The 21000-nt window shown below is 42.3% G+C and overlaps 1 protein-coding gene across 1 annotated transcript; it reads left to right on the top strand.

Moving 5' to 3' along the window:
- The first annotated feature begins 856 nt into the window (after positions 1-856).
- Positions 857-20616, top strand: LOC117507820. The gene is made up of 2 exons (XM_034167614.1): positions 857-975; positions 18720-20616. The coding sequence occupies exon 2, from the start codon at positions 18817-18819 to the stop codon at positions 20614-20616; it is 1800 nt and encodes a 599-aa protein (XP_034023505.1). The 5' UTR covers positions 857-975; positions 18720-18816.
- The last annotated feature ends 384 nt before the right edge of the window (positions 20617-21000 follow it).

Below are 21000 nucleotides of genomic sequence, written 5' to 3'. Positions count from 1 at the left end.
GTCACTCATCTACACCAGTACTTAAGCCGGACTGCAACTCCACCTCCCCGCCGAGAAATTGACTACCGAGAGGTAACTTCTCTGCTGACTCATATTGTTGAGTAATTTCTGAACTTCTGTTGCAGCCGGTATCCTGTGGTGTTCGCCCTTATCTGGGGAATTGGCGTGTGGCGTGACGACGACGACTGCGCTACAGATAAGTGGTTACACAAGGAGCTGCACGAGTGTGTGATTCGGAGGTGGAGGTCCTCCTCCTGACTGTGTACAGACTGTAGACCACTGAGTGTAAGGACTTACACTCATTCATCTTGTCTCTGCTTTTTGCCAGCAGTACCAGGTTCGACAGCCGAAGACAGAGGTCACCTGGGGACTCGGGACTTGGCGGCTCCGGTGTTCTTCAGACCGTTGGTGGTGGAGGCCGTGTGGGACGCGGCCTCTCTCTCGTCGGGGTCTTCTATCTTCGAGCCTGCCCACACGTCACCTGGTGTTAATTGACTTTGCAATTTCTGTATATTTAGTTGTGTATTGTCACAACATTAAATTGTTACCTTTTGGCTTACTCATTGTCCGTTCATTTGCGCCCCCTGTTGTGGGTCCGTGCTACGACACCTTCCCAACACTTAGAGGGTGTTTGAAAAGATTTCATTATTATTGTTGTTGTTGTTGTTGTTGTTGTTTGATGATAATTGTGTTTTCCTGCTCCCACTTGTTGGTCCTGGCAGCAGACCCTCCCTGTGAATCCCGATAGATCTCCTGCAGCAGGGGAACCTCCTCCCTCCCGGCTCCTCCTGGCTCCTCCCGGCTCCTCCAGCACCGGCTGCTCCTCAGTCTGCGGTGGTTAAACACTTTGGAGGCTGACAGAGGAGCTGCAGCAGCTCTCCTCACATGCTAAGGTAACAGCAGAGAGCAGCCCGGCTGCAAACTCCAGACAAACTTTATTCTCTCCTCGCCTGCATTCTGTCCACTGACCTCCTGGTAAGAAGGTTATATGATTTAAACTGTTTTACTGAGGAATTTTTCATTTACATTTAGTTTGGTAAAATTGTTTCAGACCAGTTTTTTAGAAGTAAGAATACAAGGTTCAGTGGAATTTGTAGCTTTGTATGGCCTTTAATCTTTTTAGAACAAATAATAAGTTCTCAGGTTTGTCTCAATAGTAGTTCTACATCTTTGCAATTAATTTGAGTTTTTCTTATTTATTTGGTAACACTTTACTCGACGGTATCGTCATAATAGTGACATAACACTGTCATAAGTGTTACATGACACATTCGGTTTTTTGTAATGACAAGTTGATATCTTTTGGGTTGTCTTGAATATGATAACTTGATATTAATCAAAGCATCATAACCAGAAGTTGTCTTTGGCCTTTTTGGTCTTCAGTTGTATGCCAACTTGTCAACTTGTCTTTACAAAAACCTAATGACACTTTAAGATGGCAGTCATAAACATTTATGACGTTGACATAAAGTTTATGACACATTCATGACTGTGTCATCTAACAGTTATGACAGTGTTATGTCACTATTATCAAGTAAAGTGTTTCCATTTATTTTCAACTATTATTTAATGTATAATTGGATCCATAGCCGGTCTCCCGTTGCTGATACCTGACACATGATCATGTATGTTTTTGGCTAAAAGACAATCAGAAACCCAATTGGGGCATGAAAATGTGTGTAATCAGGGATGTTAAACCCCAAAACGTGAATCACCTGCAAATCATGAATTATCCGCAAACCGTGAACTGCAAAATGTGAATACTGAAAAAAAATCTCCGGAAACGTGAACGCAGGTCTCACAACACATGAATTTCTTCATGATTTGGTGTATGTGCTTGGCTCAGGAGCCAGTGGTGTGAAGCTACCATCTGTAGCTTCTCACTTTCATTGAACCTTGGGGCTTTGCGCCACCCCTCGGCTCGCGCGTGCGTTAGACTCTTTCATGTTCCCTATTGGTGGGTTACAGTTCAAAACTTGGTGAATTCTGCTTCATAACGATATGAAGAGTTGACACCGAAGGATCAAAAGGTGACATCACTATGAACACTTGACTGCCACAACCTAGTTATCCCTGTGGTAACTTTTCTGATCGTGATCTTTTTGCATTGTGAGGCCCCACTTTCACGGTCTTTATTCATACTGAAAATCAAAATCAAGCGTGCTTTTGCTGGTCTACTCCACAGGAGGTTTCTGTCCTCCCTGAGTTTGCCTTAGGACACCTGTGTTACCGTTTGACAGGTTTACTGCCCCAGTCAAATTCCCCACCTGCCACTGTCCCCGGAGCGGGTCAGGCCCCAGGGGGCTGGGCGCTTGACGCCAGAAGCGAGGCCCCACTCGCAGCTCACCTCGCTGCCTGCCTGGGATATTTTATTCATGGTTTGCAGCAAAGTTATTAACATTTTGCAAATATTCACGGTTTGCATAAATTTTCATTAATGGTTTACATATAATTCACAATTTGTAGCAGATTCACATTTTGGGGGTCAACAAGGGATAACAGTGGTGTTGTAGCACTTAGTGATTATTCATTAAAATATTTAACACATAAAAAAATTGTGATACATCGTGGTCCACAAAGGTGATTCATCAGAAGTAATCTGTGCATTTTGGGGGTATAATATGGGGTATTTTACTTTAATTTTACAGACAAGTTTGGTTTTTATCTCATTACTGCATCTTGAAATAAATTGTTTCTGCTTGCATGTGGATTTGGCTGTGCAGTCTCTTTGATGCCAGGGTAAAACTAAAGGCTAAAGTTAAAATACAATGCGGAATATGTTCTGTTTTGGAGCAGAGAATATTCATTGTCCAGGGCAGGCAAGTGTGTGTGCAGCACAGTGGGCTGTGTTTGTGCGTGTGTTCATTGACTTGCTGTTCATTAACCTCTTTAAATTTCTTCTGGCTATATAATGGTGCGTTTACACATAATGACGACTAGTCATGAATGACACAAAGTATACATTCTTGGCCGCTGATCACGAATGTGATGATTCGGTGCAGAAGTGTAAGGTGCCCCCAGGAACTGTTAGGACCTGTTAAAACGTGTTAGGATTAATGGCACATGTCACTGAAGAATTATTACGAGCCATTACGCACGGTCAAGAATATTGTCCCACGCTGTTGCGCGCAGCAGCACAATGTTATGTTCTGTCACAATCTGTCAGGAATGTTTTGAATTTGGCGAATTGTCTCCACACACCCCACATATTCTACCATCAGCTGATGAAGACTTCACGCCGCTCCAGATTGCTCCTCACCTCCCAGATGAATCCACAGCAGAAAAAGAACTTTGTCATTGCTTGCGTAGTTGGGCTCTGGAGGAGGTGCAGAGATGTCTGACTGCACGTGAGTCTCCTCTCACTCCTCTAGTTCCTCTGGTTGCTAGACTCGTTCTCCCGCTCATTGGTCACAACAGCAGGTGGAACACCTGCAGGAGTGTCCTGAGGAGATTCAGCAGGAACTGTGGAACGACATTTGGCTGACTTCGCATCACTGTTCCTCTTCGGCATACTGCATCAAAATGAACGCTGTGGAGCCGAGTTTAATTGTGCGCACGGGGCAGAAAACAGTGATCCGTCGTGGTGTGCAGTGAAATATGACGCCGCGTTACAAGTCGTGTCAAAACTTGACAGTTTCTGTGTCACTTCGTAATAACGCGTGACAGTTTGGGCTCCAAGAGCCATCATAGGAACCACTACGAACGTTGTCACGTTCTATTAAAGATCAGTACGTGGTCTATTAGAAAAGTATCCAGCCAGAACATGTCCTGTAAGCTTCATCATGGCGTTTCTTTGCGCCATGCAGCTCCGCCGCGACGCGCGGTGGAGCCGCTTCTCTTTCCATGACAAAAACTCCTGTAACAGTGAAATGTGCCGTTCATTTTTAAACTGGACTTGATCCGGTATGTCATCTGACTAGCACAGGAATTTTGAAAAGACGTGGACATCAGCATCGGCAGATTAAGACAGATGTGTGGAGGAGTTCCACGCATCGCGGTGCAGCCGCTCGGCGCAAAGAAACGCCGTGATGAAGCCTCACAGGACATGTTCTGGCATGTCCAGCTCATGCACAATCACAATCGGATATTCACACGACTGGAAAGCAACCGGAATCCGTCTGAAATCCAGCTGAAAGCTGTCCTGAGAGACCAACACCGAGGTGGTTTTGTCCCGCGTAATGAACGGCTCCGTGGCGCGCCCCTCCGCTTTTCTTTCCATGAAAAAAACTCCTGTAACAGTGGAATGTGCCGGAAAAAGTGCTGATGTCCACATCTTCTGCCATTTTTATGAAAGTCAGACGAGGTCCCGAATCAACAAAGCCTTTACGGTGGAAATGATCTGGTTGTTTCAGCGGGGTGTCAGCCTGTTGATGGGGGCTGGGAGCTCGCCGCGCTCTCAGGAGTTGTGGGCCATCCTTAAAGCGGCAGTAACACTCCTTAATCTGTTTAATCCCCATAAAATCGTCCCTGAAAGCCATATTCATTTTTCGAACGGTGTCCACCTGGAGGTCTCTCACAGTTTCTGGAAAAAAATTGATGCAGCAAAGCTCCAAATTGTTCAGACATTTATTCGCAATAAAAATCCGCCGAGAGGGTGGACCATACCTCACACAAAGCCTGCTCACAGGCGAATGACGCAACCGACAGGCATGAAAAAACTCACGCATGCGCACGAGGGTTCAAGCTTGTCTGACGCAATCACACGTGATTCAAATCCATATGGTTTTTAAAAAAAATAATAAGGTCGGATACTTTTCTCACAGACCTCGTACTCATCAAGATGGATCAATATGCTCAGTTGCAACCTCCACGACATGAGGTGAAATGAGGGTGGTGTGTGACATTCGTGGAAGATTTTTTTGACAGACGAAAACATGCTCCATGAATATCAAGAATATCACGCACCAACACACACTATTAAGAAACCTATTCAGATGCATTAAGTCACGTTAAGAATGTCAGGAATGTGTCACGAATGACAGAAAAATGACATTCGTAACGTGTCTTGCTTTATGTGTAAACACACCATAAGACTGCACACAGTGCCATTGTGAAGATGCCCAGTAGCTCCTGTGTCCAGTGTCACTTATAATCGACACTAAGCTGGTTTATAATTAACACAACTTTAAATTGCTGTTGTGGATGATCCTTATTTCTGGAAACAGGATATCGCTCAGGGCCAGAAATAGGTTTTTGTTATGTGTCAACATAGTTCTCAAAAGTATACAAATATTTGGACATTGATAAGATTTGTTTTTTCAGCTTTCCATTGTAATACATTAGCGTTGAAAGCAAATAATGGACATGAGCCTCCATGAATACAGGCAGGTTCACAAATATTTGGACATAGGTAACTTTGCTATTTCAGCTTTGCATTGTAGCACATTACAGTTGAAAATATTGAACATGAGCTCTTACTGCACACTGTCAGATTAAATTTCTTTTGAAAGTAATTCCATTGAAATCTTGAGAAAGTTGTCAAAAATTGCAGCCGTTTTGTCTGCTCCCCATTTTTAACAGTATTTTTTCTCATTTCATTGCCAAGTCAGCATTTAAAATGTGTGCAGCTCGATTCAAGTGTTCGCTATCCCTTAGACTTCACACAGTGCAGTTTGGAGATAAGTGAAGGAAGCCACCAAGATTTCCAGGACTTTTCTGAAGGAGTTACAAACTTCTTGCAAAGTGCAACTTTTGTCATTTGTCAGTCCCAGCTTCATGGTACGACAGAAGAAGAAGAAAAAAAGACACACTGTAAACTCAAAGTGGCACAGAGGATGTAATCATGTACCCAAAAATAACAAGAACTTACTTTGTGCTTGTAATACTGATTTGATTTACTTGTGTTTTCAGTTATTTCAGCTTACAGTATTGAATTTAAGTGAATGTAAAAAAATTCTGACAAAAACGCACTATAATCAAAATACAGTCAAGGGAGGATTCCAGCTTATAGTTCCTCAGTGGAGCTTGAACTTGACTACACTGGGGTTTAGTGTCCTTTTGAACAACACTTTGATACAGACAAATATTCAGGGATTGATCCACCAAATTCCCAGTTTCAGAACAACCTACTTTGCCCTCTTCACTACTACACCACAATGTGTTCTCATAAATGTATATAACCAATACTGGTTTCTCCTTCTGGTTTGAGTCCAGCATATATAATATCTGCCTTCGTAAAGCAAAAACAAAAGAAATTGACATCAAACAAACTCCTACAGTAAGGGACAGTCTTTGTCATTTTGGCATTAAAATAAAACAAAATAGTTTAAATGTCCAGCAGTATCAATGGCAGAGTCTCCATTGGTGGAAGAGGTTGTTAAAATGAACTAACTTTAAATTAATTTTATAACATATATAGTTATGTACAAGGAAGCAGTTGAAGATGAGTGTGAGTTATGTACAAGGTCAGCTCTAGGAGTATGCATTGTCACCGCACATGGCTGCATCCACCGCACTACGGAACCCCTGTGAGTCCTGGATAGGAACCACCCATGCAGTCAACCGATCCATCTGCACTTCTCAGAATTAACCATCTATTTGCTTCAAGCAGGTGAAACTTGGCCATCCTATTGGCCTTCTCCAGTTTCCTCAGCACGGAGGCACCTGCATGTGCATGATCCATGATTTGGCCATGTAAGTCCTACATGGCCAAAATGTCACAGTGCAGGTGATAGTCATCATTTGAGTCTCCCGAAAGCAACTCTTACACAGAGATGTGGCATGTTAGTGGCATCCACTGGCATACTATACTTTCCACGCACATGCCGGAACTCACTGCCTATACCAACGAGTGCCGGCATGTGCTAAGTGTGTGACCGTGGCATTCAATGGTGTTTAACGTAGCATGTAGACTTCTGCTTCCTGGCCAATATTTTACCAAGTTTGTCTGTTTTCATCCATTTAATCATGGATTTGGAGAATCTAAACAACATGGTGCTTTCCAGCCTGGCACCCAGATGGTGTGTGCATGATAAATTAGTGGCATGTAAAGAGGCGACCACATGACAAGTAAAGTTGAGTGGTGAGTGTTTTGGACATGTTCAAAACACTCACAACACCCTGGCACATGTTGGCAACCATGTGATGTTGTGTGATGTGTTTGTGGTGGACAGTGGTGAAATTTGTGGTGCGTGGTACATGTACTTCTAAATGCAATGCACACACCTTCCGTGTGAGAGGGGCTTTAGTAAGTCATCATCTGACACAAAATAATTCCAGCACTACCCAAGGATCCGCTGAAGAGACATGGTAGTGAGGACAACCCATTGTTGCCATAAATATTGTTTGCGCCAAAGTCTCACAACCATAGAGTCGGGCTAATATCTCACTGAGCTTCAACAGCCTGTGAATGGCATCTGCACGGAAATTTGAGCAGTTTGGCAGGAGGTATGCAGCCGTTTACCATCCCCAAGTCTCAGTTGCGGGGTGGCACCCACTTGTCACTTGATTTTTGAACAAACCAAAAAAATCGCTGCGATGAACTCCCTTGCCAAAAAGTCAGCCGGGTGTCGTAACACTCACCACATCGTGTCTGCGACTCAGAATGTGTGCAACATGTAAGACAACTTGTGAGAGGTTGACACCCACTTTTCCTTTTATATGATCGGAGTGGAACAGCGCTTCTGGAAGCCAAATCAGTCCAATAGCCTCCAGCTGGACCAGATTCATTGTGTTTACCTCTATTTATTTATGTATTTTTCTGAGGACAGAAGTGGATTTAATTTTAATGCACCTGTCAGTGCACGTGCACCATGCATGCGTGGGAGCGGGCTGGACACATCCTGTCCAGCAATGGTAGACCTGCACAAACCAGATTTATTGTTTTCATTTATTTATTTATTTATTATTTTGAGGACCGAGGTGGACTTAAGTTTAATGCTGCTTCCGCATAGACAGCATGCTGGACATCACCCGTGTGTTGAATAAAGTCAACGCTGACAGTCGATCTTTATTTTTGTAATTTTATTGGAGCACTTCTAGAAGATCATAGAGCCCATGTGTGCATGGAGCACCACTTTGAGCATATTTCAGTACTCGGCCAGTAGAGAATTGTGTGGTCATTTGCGTGAAGACAGGATAGTCATCAGCTTGGACAATAATATTGATGTCTAGCACCTCCTGGATAGCTTCTGCAAGTCCATGAGTGGCTTTTCACACATTTCTTGTGTTTTTAATTATTATTTATTATTATTTTATTATGTATTTTACTTAATTTTATTATTATTTTCAGTTCATTTTCTGCCTAAAGTCGGGGGAATTTTCACAGCCACGATCAGTCCACATTCGTCCTGAGCTGTCTGTGTGCAAATGTGTCATCATGTAAGCAGAGCCAGTGGCGCTGAACATTCATGAGAGTGTCATGCAGCATTTGTGTGCAAACTGTTGTGCCTGCAAAGTCCGCGCCAGTGCCATCTGACTTTCATGTGTGCACCATGGCAGTGTCCCTTGCGCAGCATATGTGCTTACTGCTCAAGATTTGTGGACGTATTTTCGCCACCACTCCAGATGGCTTTCAGCAGACAGTCAGCCGTGCACGTGTTGGGAGAACCAATTCAGTGAGATCCCTCATGAGAAAGTTTTTGCCTTTTCACACGATTTTCTGTCTCCGCCTCCTCGCCACCAGTCGTGCATCAGTGAGATATTAGCCTAAGACAGGAAGCGCCAGGGCCACAAAGACTCTGAGTTACAGTATGTTCTCCTTCATTTCTAAACACTTCTGTCCAGCAACCACATGACTCCATAAACTCATCTTTTAATCTCAAAAGCTGAGGACCGAGAGACCTGAGTATTATTGCAGAGAAACACTTGTGCTCAAAAGTTTACATATCCTGGCAGAATTTTTTATTTATTTATTTATTTATTGGTCATTTTTCAGACAATATAAATGATAACACAAATCTGCATGGAGCAGACAGTTCTCAAAACCTAGTGACTGTACAAGAAGAAGAGTGAGGAAAGCCACCAAGACACCCAGACAACCCAAAAGGAGTTATAGGCTTACGTGGCTGTGATTGGAGAAATTGTGCACAGTGTAAGCTTTGCATTTTCTATCACCAGTTATCTGGCTTCATGATGAAGTGGTACAAAGGAGGAGTTTCTTAAAAAAAAAAGACCTGAAAGTTTAGCTACAAGTTGCCAGAAGGTACATCTGAGATGCAAGCCTAGATTTGATCTATTTTGGTGAAAGAACATCCTTCTCCATTCTGTTTCACTATGAATCTTAGAGCTGTGATGCAAAATGAAGAATTTGCACTGTGCACAATTTCTCCAGTCACAGCCACATAAGCCTATAGCTTCTTTTGGGTTGTCTGGGTGTCCTGGTGGCTTTCCTCACTCGTCTCCTTCTTGCACAGTCACTCATGTTTTGAGAACTGTCTACTCCATGCAGATTTAACATAGATAGCCAAACTGTTTGTATTTCTTCATAATTAATGTAAATAAAGTCCAAGACATATTTAGTAGCAGCTTTACCATTAGAAGGTGTCATCCACAACGACCACAAAAGACTCCAAACTGTCACTGATGTTAAAGGGGGGAATACACTGTATTAAGAACAAGGGTATGTAAACTTTTGATCAGGGTCATTTGGGTAGTTTTTGTTGTCATTATGATTGAAAAAGATGAAACAAAGTTATCTGACAATAAATGGCTTCACCCAACCACTAACCATGAGTAAAAAAAGGTTTTGTGTTATCATTCATATTCTCTGAAAAATGGCCAAAAAAACTAAATTTTTGCCAGAGTATGTAAACTTTTGAGCAAAAATACAAGTGAATCTTCACGAGACAGATTGTCTGCTTGGGTGGTTGTCATCCAGATCCTAAAATTATTTTGTCATGTTGAGTTTGTAGTGATACGTGATACACATATATCAATCGGAAAAGCTGTTATGTATTTCTAACAGATAAATGAAGGTTATAAAAAGCTTTTCAGCATTCTTTGCACCCCACCCCCCTCCCAAAAGAGCAATATGACATCAGATTATTTAGAGGTCAGCTGAGTGTGTGTGTGCAAGTTGAGAAGCAATGGAATCCCCCCCAACCTCACTGCTCTGGGAACTACCGAGGCTCGAGCTTCAAGTACATTGTTTTGTAGACACACTTTGCCAAGAAATACTAAGTGCTGCTCTAATGTGTAGCTCATGATCACAGATACGTAATTATGTGACAATGATGACACCAGGGCAGCTTGGAAGGAGATGTCTCAGAGGAATAACAGTGAAATGTTGGATGTGAAAAGGACATTTATGAATTTTGGACAAGTCTTGAATGCAATACGTTAAGAATTTGTTCTTGCCGTACTTTATTTTGACAATTCAATTCAATTTCATTTTATATAGCGCCAATTAACAACAATGTTGCCTCAAGGCACTTCATACAAAACAATTAAAATAAACAAGATAAAATGAATTAAAAGATCAAAAAGCACAATTAAAAGATTAAAAAGGCACAATAAAAGAGTAAAAAAAAAAAAAAAAAGCATAGCAACACAACATGCTAGCCATAAAAAAAGATAAAACAAATGCATCTTAAGTCTGGACTTGAAAGTCTCTACAGAATCTGACTGTTTTATTGATGCAGGGAGATCATTCCACAGAACAGGGGCACGATAAGAGAAACTTCTGTGACCCACAGACTTTTATTCACCCTAGTATCAAAAAGTAATCCTACATCCTGCGAATGCAAGGCCCAGGCTGGTACGTAGGGTTTAATTAGATCAGCTAGGTAGGGAGGTGCCAGTTGTTGTTGTTGTTGTCCATTCGGCTTCTCCTGTTTTGTGGTCGGGGTCACCACAGTGGATACAGCCAGATCCGCATTTGTAGTTGGCACAAGTTTTACGCCGGATGCCCTTCCTGACGCAACTCCCAAAGAGGTCTCACATCCAAGTACTAACCAGATCCTGCACAGTTTAGCTTCTGAGATCTGACGGGATCAGGCTGACACAGAGCAGATCGGCTGCTAGGTAGGGAGGTGCCAGTCAGTGAACAATTTTATAGGCTTGTAGCAGAACCTTAAAATCTGATCTCATTGGGACAGGAAGCCAGTGAAGAGATGCCAAAATGGGTGTAATGTGGTCAGAGTTTCTGCTTCGTGTCAAAAGTCTGGCAGCAGCATTTTGAACCAACTGGAGAGCCCTAATGCTGGACTGCGGTAAACCTGAAAATAGAATATTGCAGTAGTCGAATCTCGAAGAGACAAATGCATGAATCAGGGTCTCAGCATCAGCCATATACAGGATGGGACAAATCTTTGCTATATTTTGCAGATGGAAGAAAGCAATCCTCATAATATCTCTAATGTGGAGGTCAATGGACAATGTAGGATCAAAAATTACTCGAAGGTTCCTCACTTTGTCTGTATGATGTATGACACACAAACCTAGGCTAAGTGCTAACTGGTCAAATTGATGCAGATGTCTTGCTGGAACAAGACATCCAGCTTCTCACTGATGCAAGGCAATTTTCTAAATTTCATGTGGATGAGATTACCAGCAGTTTTCAGCATGTACAACTGAGTATCATCAGCATAGCAATGAAAGGCAATCCCAAAACACCACAGTATATGCCCAAGAGGTGCTATATAAAGGGAGAAAAGCAGGGGGCCTAAGACGGATCCCTGTGGAACCTCAAATTCCAGGTCATGTTATGTTGACATGTTATGTTTTGCTGTTCATGAACAATGAGATACATATTTTAATTTAAAAAAAAGAATGTCATGATGCTCAAGTGTCACAAAAATTAATGATGGATTATTTTATGATATATATATTAATTCATTTATTGCATTTTATGTTATTTTAATAGGAAATTAGATGGATCAACAATGACAGTTTTACTGTGCATAAATTATTTGTTTTTAGATGTATTGTTGTATTGTTCTTTCATCTAAATTCACATGGTCTTAACTAAACCTGAAACTATTGGTGACATATGTACATATGACTCATGGAGACATGACAGTATTTTAGAAAATGTAAACTTCTGTCTGCTTCAGTGTGCATTTGCTTCCTGAAAAAAAGGGGTTGTTAGTTCAGGGCACCCATGTTCTATTCGTGATGTAGATCTGGAGCTACGTAAGTCAGGAAGGACATCCATTGTAAAACTGGTGCCAAATCAACATGTGGTTTCAGACTAAAATTGCTGTTTGGGCAAGTGTTGGTGTGGAGGATGCCATCTTATACTTGCTACACAGAGTTCACTCGCACCTGGATAAAGCGTCGGTCACAACCAACCGTGAGTTTTTTTTTTTCGCCGTACGTTTTCTGCGGATGCTACGGCCACTACGTTTTTGTGAAAACGTACAGAGGCAGTAGCAAGAGGAGGGAGGGAGTACGTTCAACGCACGTCTCTAGGAGTGTAATGATAAAGAGAGTTGACAATAAAGCAGTGTGTGTGTGTGGGGTCGGCTTTTCTTTTTTATGAGCGGGACCGAAGCGGCATGTGTTTTTTGGCGACGGCAATGCATGAGCATGTCCAGCCTGCAGCGGTCAGTTGTACGAGTGTTTACTTGCCTCAAAAAGTTACAGCTAGTTATCAGACTGAAGCTGTGGAGTGTCTGTGTTGAAGTTTGGAAATAAAGTCCAAGTTTATGTGTATCACAATCTTCAAGATCTGATACCTACAACTTAATTCCATAGTATGTGGTGAGTAGCCTACTGCCTCCGTACAGATTTGGTTAATTCAGTAGTAATTGAATGAAAATGTGCTGCTTTGAATCCGTACTGAGGCAGTACTCACAACGTGCGTCATCTGTACTGCTGGTGAATCCGCAGCCTGACTGCAGCAAAAGTTCTGCATGCACTAAAACCTGTACGGCGTGTCTGCATGCTCCTAAATTCGTACTAAGGCAGTACTTACAAAGTACGGATCTCCAAATTTAGGCCACGTTTTTGCAAGTAGACTGCACGCACGTGCAAGTACAGCGGGTTGTGACCACGGCTTAAGGGAAGCGGCACAGTGAGCATTCTCTTCCTGGACTTCTTGAGCACCTCCAACACCATCCAGCCCCTTGTGCTTCATGACAAACTGAGCAGGATGCATGTAGGCCCCTGCCTGGTCACTTGGATCACCAGCTACCTCACCGACAGGCTGCAGTATGTCAGGCTGAGGGACACCAGTGATCAGCAGCACTGGAGCACCCCAGGGCATGGTGCTGGTCCCTCTTCTCTTCACCCTGTACACCTCAGACTTCTGTTACAACTCTGAGCTGTGTCACATCCAGAAGTCTGCAGATGACACAGCCATTGTTGGATGCATCAGAAATCAGACAGAAAAGAGGGGTACAGGAGCCTAGCGAAGGACTTTGCTGCCTGGTGCCACAAAAACCATTTACAGCTCAACACCTCAAAGACAAAGGAGCTGGTCATTGACTTTGGGATGTCCAGACCAAGACCAGTTCTGATTGAGGGAGTTAAGGTGGAGGCTGTGGATTCCTACAAGTACCTTGGGTTGTCACTGGGGAGCAAACTGGACTGGACAACACACACCACCCAGGTGTGGGTTGGTGTACAGGAAGGCTTCTGAGGAAGCTGCTGTCATTTAACATCTGCAGGAAACTCCTGTGGTTGTTCTACCAGTCCGCAGTAGCCAGCGTCCTCTTTTACTTTACTGTGGTGTGCTGGTGAGCAGCACATCGAAGAAGGACACATCCAGGCTGGACAAACTGATCAGGCAGGCCGGCTCTGTGGTTGGCAGTATTTCTGGTATTTATATTTGTGTATGTATGTTTGCAAATTGTTTTTTACTTTCACTTTTGATACTCTGTGTGCTGCTATACAATGCTGCTGGAACCTCAATTTTCCTAAGGTAGTCTTCCCAAGGGATTAATAAAGTTCTGTCTAATCTAATGTAATTTATTGTAGTCTAATGTAATCTGATCAAAATCAAAAGAAACAAAAAAAACAAAAGAAGAATACAACCTTTCTTCTACTTCATCCTCTTTCAGTTAGTGAAACTGAATCTAACAGCCACAGCAAACTTCATTAGACAGTAGACAGGCGTAGGTTCAGGTCAGATGCATTTGTGGTAAATGAGTCTGTGCTACAATGGATCTGAATAATAGGTCACACCCACAAAAATAGCCGTCAACTGAATTTCATCTGTGGGTTTGATCTGGAAACGGTTAAATGTTGGGATCAGGTGTTTATAAAGGGGTATTTATACAAAATGAAATGTATTTCTTTTTTATTATTATGATGGGGACATCTGATTCTCAGTGGAGTTATGTACAAGCTGTATTCATTGTTATTCCAATTAATTCACTCATCGTGAAGGGAAAGTAATAGAAGAGTGGTAGAATATACAACCCCAGTTCCAATGAAGTTGGGACTTTGGGAAAAATGTAAATAAAACAGAATGCAATGATTTGCAAATCCTCTTCAACCTATATTCAATTGAATACACCACAAAGACATGATATTTAATGTTCAAACTGATAAACTTTATTGTTTTTGTGCAAATATTTGCTCATTTTTACATGGATGCCTGCAACACGTTTCAAAAAAGCTGGGACAGTGGTATGTTTACCACTGTGTTACATCACCTTTCCTTCTAACAACACTCAATAAGCATTTGGGAACCGAGGACACTAACTGTTGAAGCCTTGTAGGTGGAATTCTTTCCCATTCTTGCTTGATGTACGACTTCAGTTGTCTCTGTTAACGTATTTTGTGCTTCATAATAGGCCACACATTTTCAGTGGGTGGCAGGTCTGGACTGCAGGCAGGCCAGTCTAGTACCCGCACTTTTTTACTACAAAGTAACGCTGTTGTAACATGTGCAGAATGTGGCTTGTCTTGCTGAAATAAACAGCGACGTCCCTGAAAAAGACGTTGCTTGGATGGCAGCATGTTTTGCTCCAAAACCTGGATGTACTTTTCAGCACTGATGGTGCCATCACAGATGTGTAAGTTGCCCATGCCATGGGCACTAACACACCCCCATACCATCACAGATGCTGGCTTTTGAACTTTGCACTGGTAACAATCTGGATGGTCTTCTTTCTCTTTTGTCCAGAGGACACGACATCCATGATTTCCAAAAACAATTTGAAATGTGGACTCATCAGACCACAGCACACTTTTCCACTTCGTGTCTGTCCATTTCAAATGAGCTCAGGCCCAGAGAAGGCAGCGGCATTTCTGGATGTTGTTGATATATGGCTTTTGCTTTGCATGGTAGAGTTTTAACTTGCACTTGTTGATGTAGCGACGAACTGTGTTAACTGCCAATGGTTTTCTGATGTCGGTTTTTAATGCAGTGCCACCTGAGGGATCGAAGGCCACAGGCACTCAATGTTGGTTTTCAGCCTTGCCGTTTATGTGTCGAAAGTTCTCCAGATTCTCTGAATCTTCTGATTATATTATGGACTGTAGATGATGGAATCCCTAAATTCCTTGCAATTGAACATTGAGAAACATTGTTCTTAAACTGTTGATCTATTTTTTCACGCAGTTGTTCACAAAGTGGTGATCCTCACCCCATCTTTGCTTGTGAACAGCTGAGCCTTTTGGGGATGCTCCTTTTATACCCAACCATGACACTCACCTGTTTCCAATTAACCTGTTCACCTCTGGAATGTTTCAAACAGGTGTTCTTTGAGCATTCATCAGCTTTCCCAGTCTTTTGTTGCCCCTGTCCCAGCTTTTTTGAAATGTGTTGCAGGCATCCATTTCAAAATGAGCAAATATTTGCACAAAAACAACAACAACAAAAAATCTATCAGTTTGAACAATAAATATCTTGTCTTTGTGGGGTATTCAATTGAAAACAGGTTGAAGAGGATCTGCAAATCATTGTATTCTGTTTCATTTACATTTCACACAATGTCCCAACTTCACTGGAATTGGGGTTGTAATACTCTGTCGGAATTTGTATCCAGCCATCCATTTTCTAAACACACTTATTCCAGTTAAGAGACTGGGGGATGGGAGGAGGGGAGCTGGAGCCTGTCCAAGCACTCATTTAGTAAGAGGTGGGGTACACCCTGGACTGGCTGCCAGACCATAGTCCTGGTTAATTTGAGTCTGGAATTGAACTCCAAGTTTTTTTTAGACAGCCAATATTAAAAAATAAAAAATGTTATTTATGTTTCCTTGTGAAATCCATTAGCATTTAGCTATTTTTTTTTTTTTCTTTTTTTTTTTACTTCTCCCATTTTATCAGGGTCACAACAGCAGACCCTACATCAGGATTATGCCAGACAGCCTCCCTATTAGAACTCCAGATGTACAAGGCAACTGGGTTATGGGTGGCTTTGAAACCCAAACCTTCTTGCTGGGAGGCAAAAGTACAACCATTATTTCACCTTAAAATATTGACAAAAATATTGATTGTACTTATCATATGTCTACATTTTGGGAAAGCAGTGCCCTCAAATAGTATTTCCATCCTTGGGCATTTGTACATTTTAATTTCTTTACTGCATTTTGGATGGAAAAAACCTAATTCAGGGTTCTTTAAATTTAAATTTCTAAATTTATTCTCTTTAAACACAAACTGAAAACAAATCTCTGTAACTTGATTCAGCGCAAAATGAAAATATCAAAAGCCTAAAAAGATAGCTTGCGTAAGAAATGGCACCCATTAGTATAATACAAGCAAATCTTCATTTTTACAGCCAGTTTTCTGCAGACATGTCAGGGGATAGATGTCTGTTGGTGGCTTCCCTCACTAGTCTCCTTCTTGGATGGTCACCCATTTTGTTGCAAACTGCCTACTCTTGACAGTTTTACCACAGAGCATAATAATGTTGTTATGTCTTAATAATCACTGTTGTAAAATAAGTCCAAGACATTAATTTATATCAGGTTGTGGAAAGTTTGAAGAAGATAATTTCAGAAATATTAATATAGAGTAGTTTGTATTACATTGTTTTTCAAATGGCATAAAGAAATTAAAACGTGTAAAAGCCCAACAGTGTGACTAATATGTACAGGCAAAATTTATTCACAGTGCTCCACTTTTTCCACATTTTGTTATGTTCCATCATTATTCCAAAATGGAGTAAATTCATGAAAACATGAAAAAAGTTGTTTTTTGTTTTTTGTTTTTTTGCAAATGTATTAAAAATAACAAAAACTAAGCAATCACATATACATATGTATTCACCACTTGCCATGTAGCTCAAAATTGAGCATAGGTGCATCATGTTTCCACTGATCATCCTTAAGATGTTGCTACAGCTTAGTTGGAGTCCACCTGGGGTAAATTCACTTGATTGGACTTGCTTTGCAAAGGCACACACCTGTCTACATATAAGGTCCCACAGTTGACAGTGAATGTCAAAGCACAAACCAAGCATGAATTCAAAGGAATTGACTGTAGACCTTCAAGAGAGGACTGTCTCGAGGCAGAAATCTGAGGAAGGGTACAAGAAGCATTTCTGCTGCTTTGACTTGTAAATAGAAGTTCAGATCCACCAGGAATCTTCCTCAAGTTGGCTGCTCATCTAAACTGAGAAATTGGGGGAGAAAGGCCTTAGTCAGGGAGGTGACCAAGAACCCGATGCTCACTCTGTCAGAGCTCCAGCATTGCTTTGTGGAGAAAGGAGAACCTTCCAGAAGGATAACCACCTCCGTAGCAATCCACCAATCAGGCCTATATGGTAGAGGGGCCAGACAGAATCCACTACTTAGTACAAGGCATACGGCAGGCGCCTGGAGCTTTCCATTGTATACCCGAAGGACTCTTAGACCATGAGATACAAAATTTTCTGGTCTGATGAGACAAAGATCGAACCCTTTGGCATGAATGCCAGGTGTCATGTTTAGTGATGCACAGTAGTGGCAGTATCATGCTGTGGGGATATTTTTCAGCAGCAGGAACTGGGAGACTAGTCGGGATTGAGAGAAAAATGAATGCAGCAATGTACAGAGACATCCTGGATGAAAATCTGCTCCAGAGTGTTCTTGACCGCAAACTGGGGTGACGGTTCACCTTTCAGCAGGATAATGACCTGAAGCACACAGCCAAGATATCAAAGGAGTGTCTTCAGGACAACTCTGTGAATGTCCTTGAGTGGTCCAGCCAGAGCCCAGACCTGAATCTGATTGAACATCTCTGGAGAGATCTGAAAATGGCTGTGCACTGACAGTCCCCATCCAATCTGATGACTTGAGGCTGTAATTGCTGCCAAAGGTGCATCAATAAAGTACTGAGCAAAGGGTGTGAATACGTACGCACATGTGATTTGTTAGTTTTTCATTTTTTAATAAATTTGCTAAAATTTCAAAAAACGTTTTTCATGTTGTCATTATGGGGTGTTGTGAGTAGAATTTTGAGTGAAAAAAAAGAAAAGAATTTACTCCATTTTGGAATAAGGATATAACATAACAAAATGTGGAAAAAGTGAAGCGCTGTGAATACATTCTGGATGTACTGTATATGCTAGAAAGGAGCCCATTTAAATTTATTGCATTAAAATGAACATCAAACTCTGTTTTCAGTAGTTTCCACTTTGAGAATTGCTGGTACAGGGGTAGGGGTGGGAGTGCAGGGTGTGTGTAGAAATTTTAGGTATAGAGTGGTTAGTTTCATCATTACAGCCCATGCAATAATCAAAACCAATGGCGTGGAACTGATGTTAATGGTAATTGTGTAGTTTAAACTACAACATTGATGAAACTGTCGTAGTGGTGTCCTCTTGAGCCCACATGTAAAACCAGATGTTGGTCTAAACTGAACATGTCTGTCTCACACTTTTTTCTTCTATTTCCTTCAGGATCAGAGTAGACGTGGTTCAGAGGAACTTATTATGCCAGACTCTTTGAAGACAAACTAACGGCAGTGGACCATATCTTGTATGTTGCTGTGGTGTCATGGCCCGCCTCATGAGAATAGAATTAATACTGCTGAAGTGCATCCTTCTCTACCTGAGTGGCTGCCTGTGTCAGCGCGACTGCACTGGAGTGGATTGTCCTCTGTTAGAGAACTGTATTGAAGAAGTACTGGAGAGAGGCACGTGTTGTGCTTCATGCATGCAAAAAGGGTGCACATGTGAGGGTTACCAATATTATGATTGCATCAATGCTGGATTTAAGAATGGCAAAGTACCAGAGGGAGACTCTTATTTTGTGGACTACGGCAGCACAGAATGCGCCTGCCCTGAGGGAGGCGGCCGAATAAGTTGCCACTTTATCAGCTGTCCTGATCTTCCTCCTAACTGCATTCAGGTTTCAGAGCCTGCAGATGGCTGCAGGCAGTGTGAGAGTGTTGGATGCATCCACGGTGGACAAAAGTATGAAGGTGGGCACACCTTCCACATTGACCGCTGCCAGGTGTGTCACTGCCCTAATGAAGGTGGGACATTGATGTGCTACACTGTACCTGATTGTGATCCACATAAAACCCATAAGGCCATGCTGTCTGCTTTGCCAGATGTTGACACAGCCAGCAGACATAACAGTGACCCTTACAGATTTCAGCAACAAGGTCCCACAGAACATTCATCCACACCATACCACCTGTCACCCAGTGGGAATCTTCCTCTTTTTAAATCTTCTCCATTGGAAAAGGATGATTTAGAGGACTATGATTATGGTCCGACAGAACTTCCAGAGACATACTATGACTCTTTGTCCTTTTCTACTGAGTCTTCCTCTTCCAGTAAGGTCATCTCAGAACTCCGTGACTCTGAAGTACCTCACAGAACCTCTAAGATTCTGAACTTTGAAAGAGGACCCAAGCTGGAGCTGAGAGAGCGATACGGGGTTCATGACCATCCCACCAACAGAGAAATTACAGAAAGACCCCTGATAGTAGACCAGAGTATGGAAGCCACTTCTTCTTTGCAACCCTCAGAGGGTCTAACAAGTGGACAAAATGCCTTATTCAATCCAGAGACAGATTTTCAGAATCCTTTGCATACACGTAGCAGTCAAGATGATGTCATATTTCCTCTCAAAGGTGTAGGCAGTGAAGAACCCCAGGAACATCCACAGAGGATTGCAGAGTATCCCATTCATCATCAGACAAGCTTTGAGGATGGGATACATAGCCACAGTACATCAAAGAGTGTGACACATGGAAATTTAGACAATCACACCAGCGTTCATTATCCAGTGAGAGGTACAATCAGTGAAGACAATCAACTGAGAGGATCCGATGTGGTAAATTTCACAATGTACAGGGAAAGAGACCAAGAAACTTCACTTCACTCAGAGGGAACCTCAAATGGTCAGGCCCAACTGGAGGGGACAGTGGCATCAGATTATTACAGAGGTTTGGATGAAGAAGGGGGTGAATCAAACATTGTAAGTTTTCAGAGTGTTAATGAGGTTGAAGAAAAAGATGTGCCAGACAATGTCAAGTCAATGCAACAGGAAAGAAGCCACAATGATTCAAATATCAGCAATCCCACTCCCTATGAAAGGACCACAGCTGAGCCCAGCACCAGCTACCCCAGTATGCAGGAGTATCAAACAACCCCCACAGTTCATTTTAGCACCAAAAGCCAGTCAACAATAAGGGCTGACATTGATCACAGTCAGCCCATTGAAATGCCAGATCAACTATTTAACCATCCCAGCGATGGCCACGATGAGAGACAGACAGAGGTGCCGGAGGGTCACAATGAAGAATGGCCGTTTATGCTTCCCACAAGTGGGGGTAAGTCATAAGATACCTTTACACCACATAACTTTGTGCTTAGTTCAGACTAGAGGATGACATTTTTCGGGAATTCCCATGGGACACGTGATTTTATCAATCCCGTGATTGGGATGGGACGGGAATGAAAATGAACGGGAGCGGGCATGAACGGGAATGCCAAAAATAGATGATGATTTTCATCTATTTAAAACAACCAAAACGCGTTTACACCGGACGCGATCAGATGCTACAAATTCGCGGGGGTCGCGTGGCGACGGACGCGCCTCCTTCGCCCGGTGTGTCGCTCTGCTTTTGCTGCATTCTGCTCGCCAGATCCGGTTGTCAGTCAAGTTAACATGACAGACTTTGATCACATGGAGCGAGTTGTTGTGGAAAGCTCCCAGTACAGGGAG

This window comes from Thalassophryne amazonica, chromosome 3 (assembly GCF_902500255.1).
Source record: "Thalassophryne amazonica chromosome 3, fThaAma1.1, whole genome shotgun sequence".
In the NCBI taxonomy this organism is placed as follows: domain Eukaryota; kingdom Metazoa; phylum Chordata; class Actinopteri; order Batrachoidiformes; family Batrachoididae; genus Thalassophryne; species Thalassophryne amazonica.
This window is presented reverse-complemented; position numbering and strand designations above follow the sequence as displayed.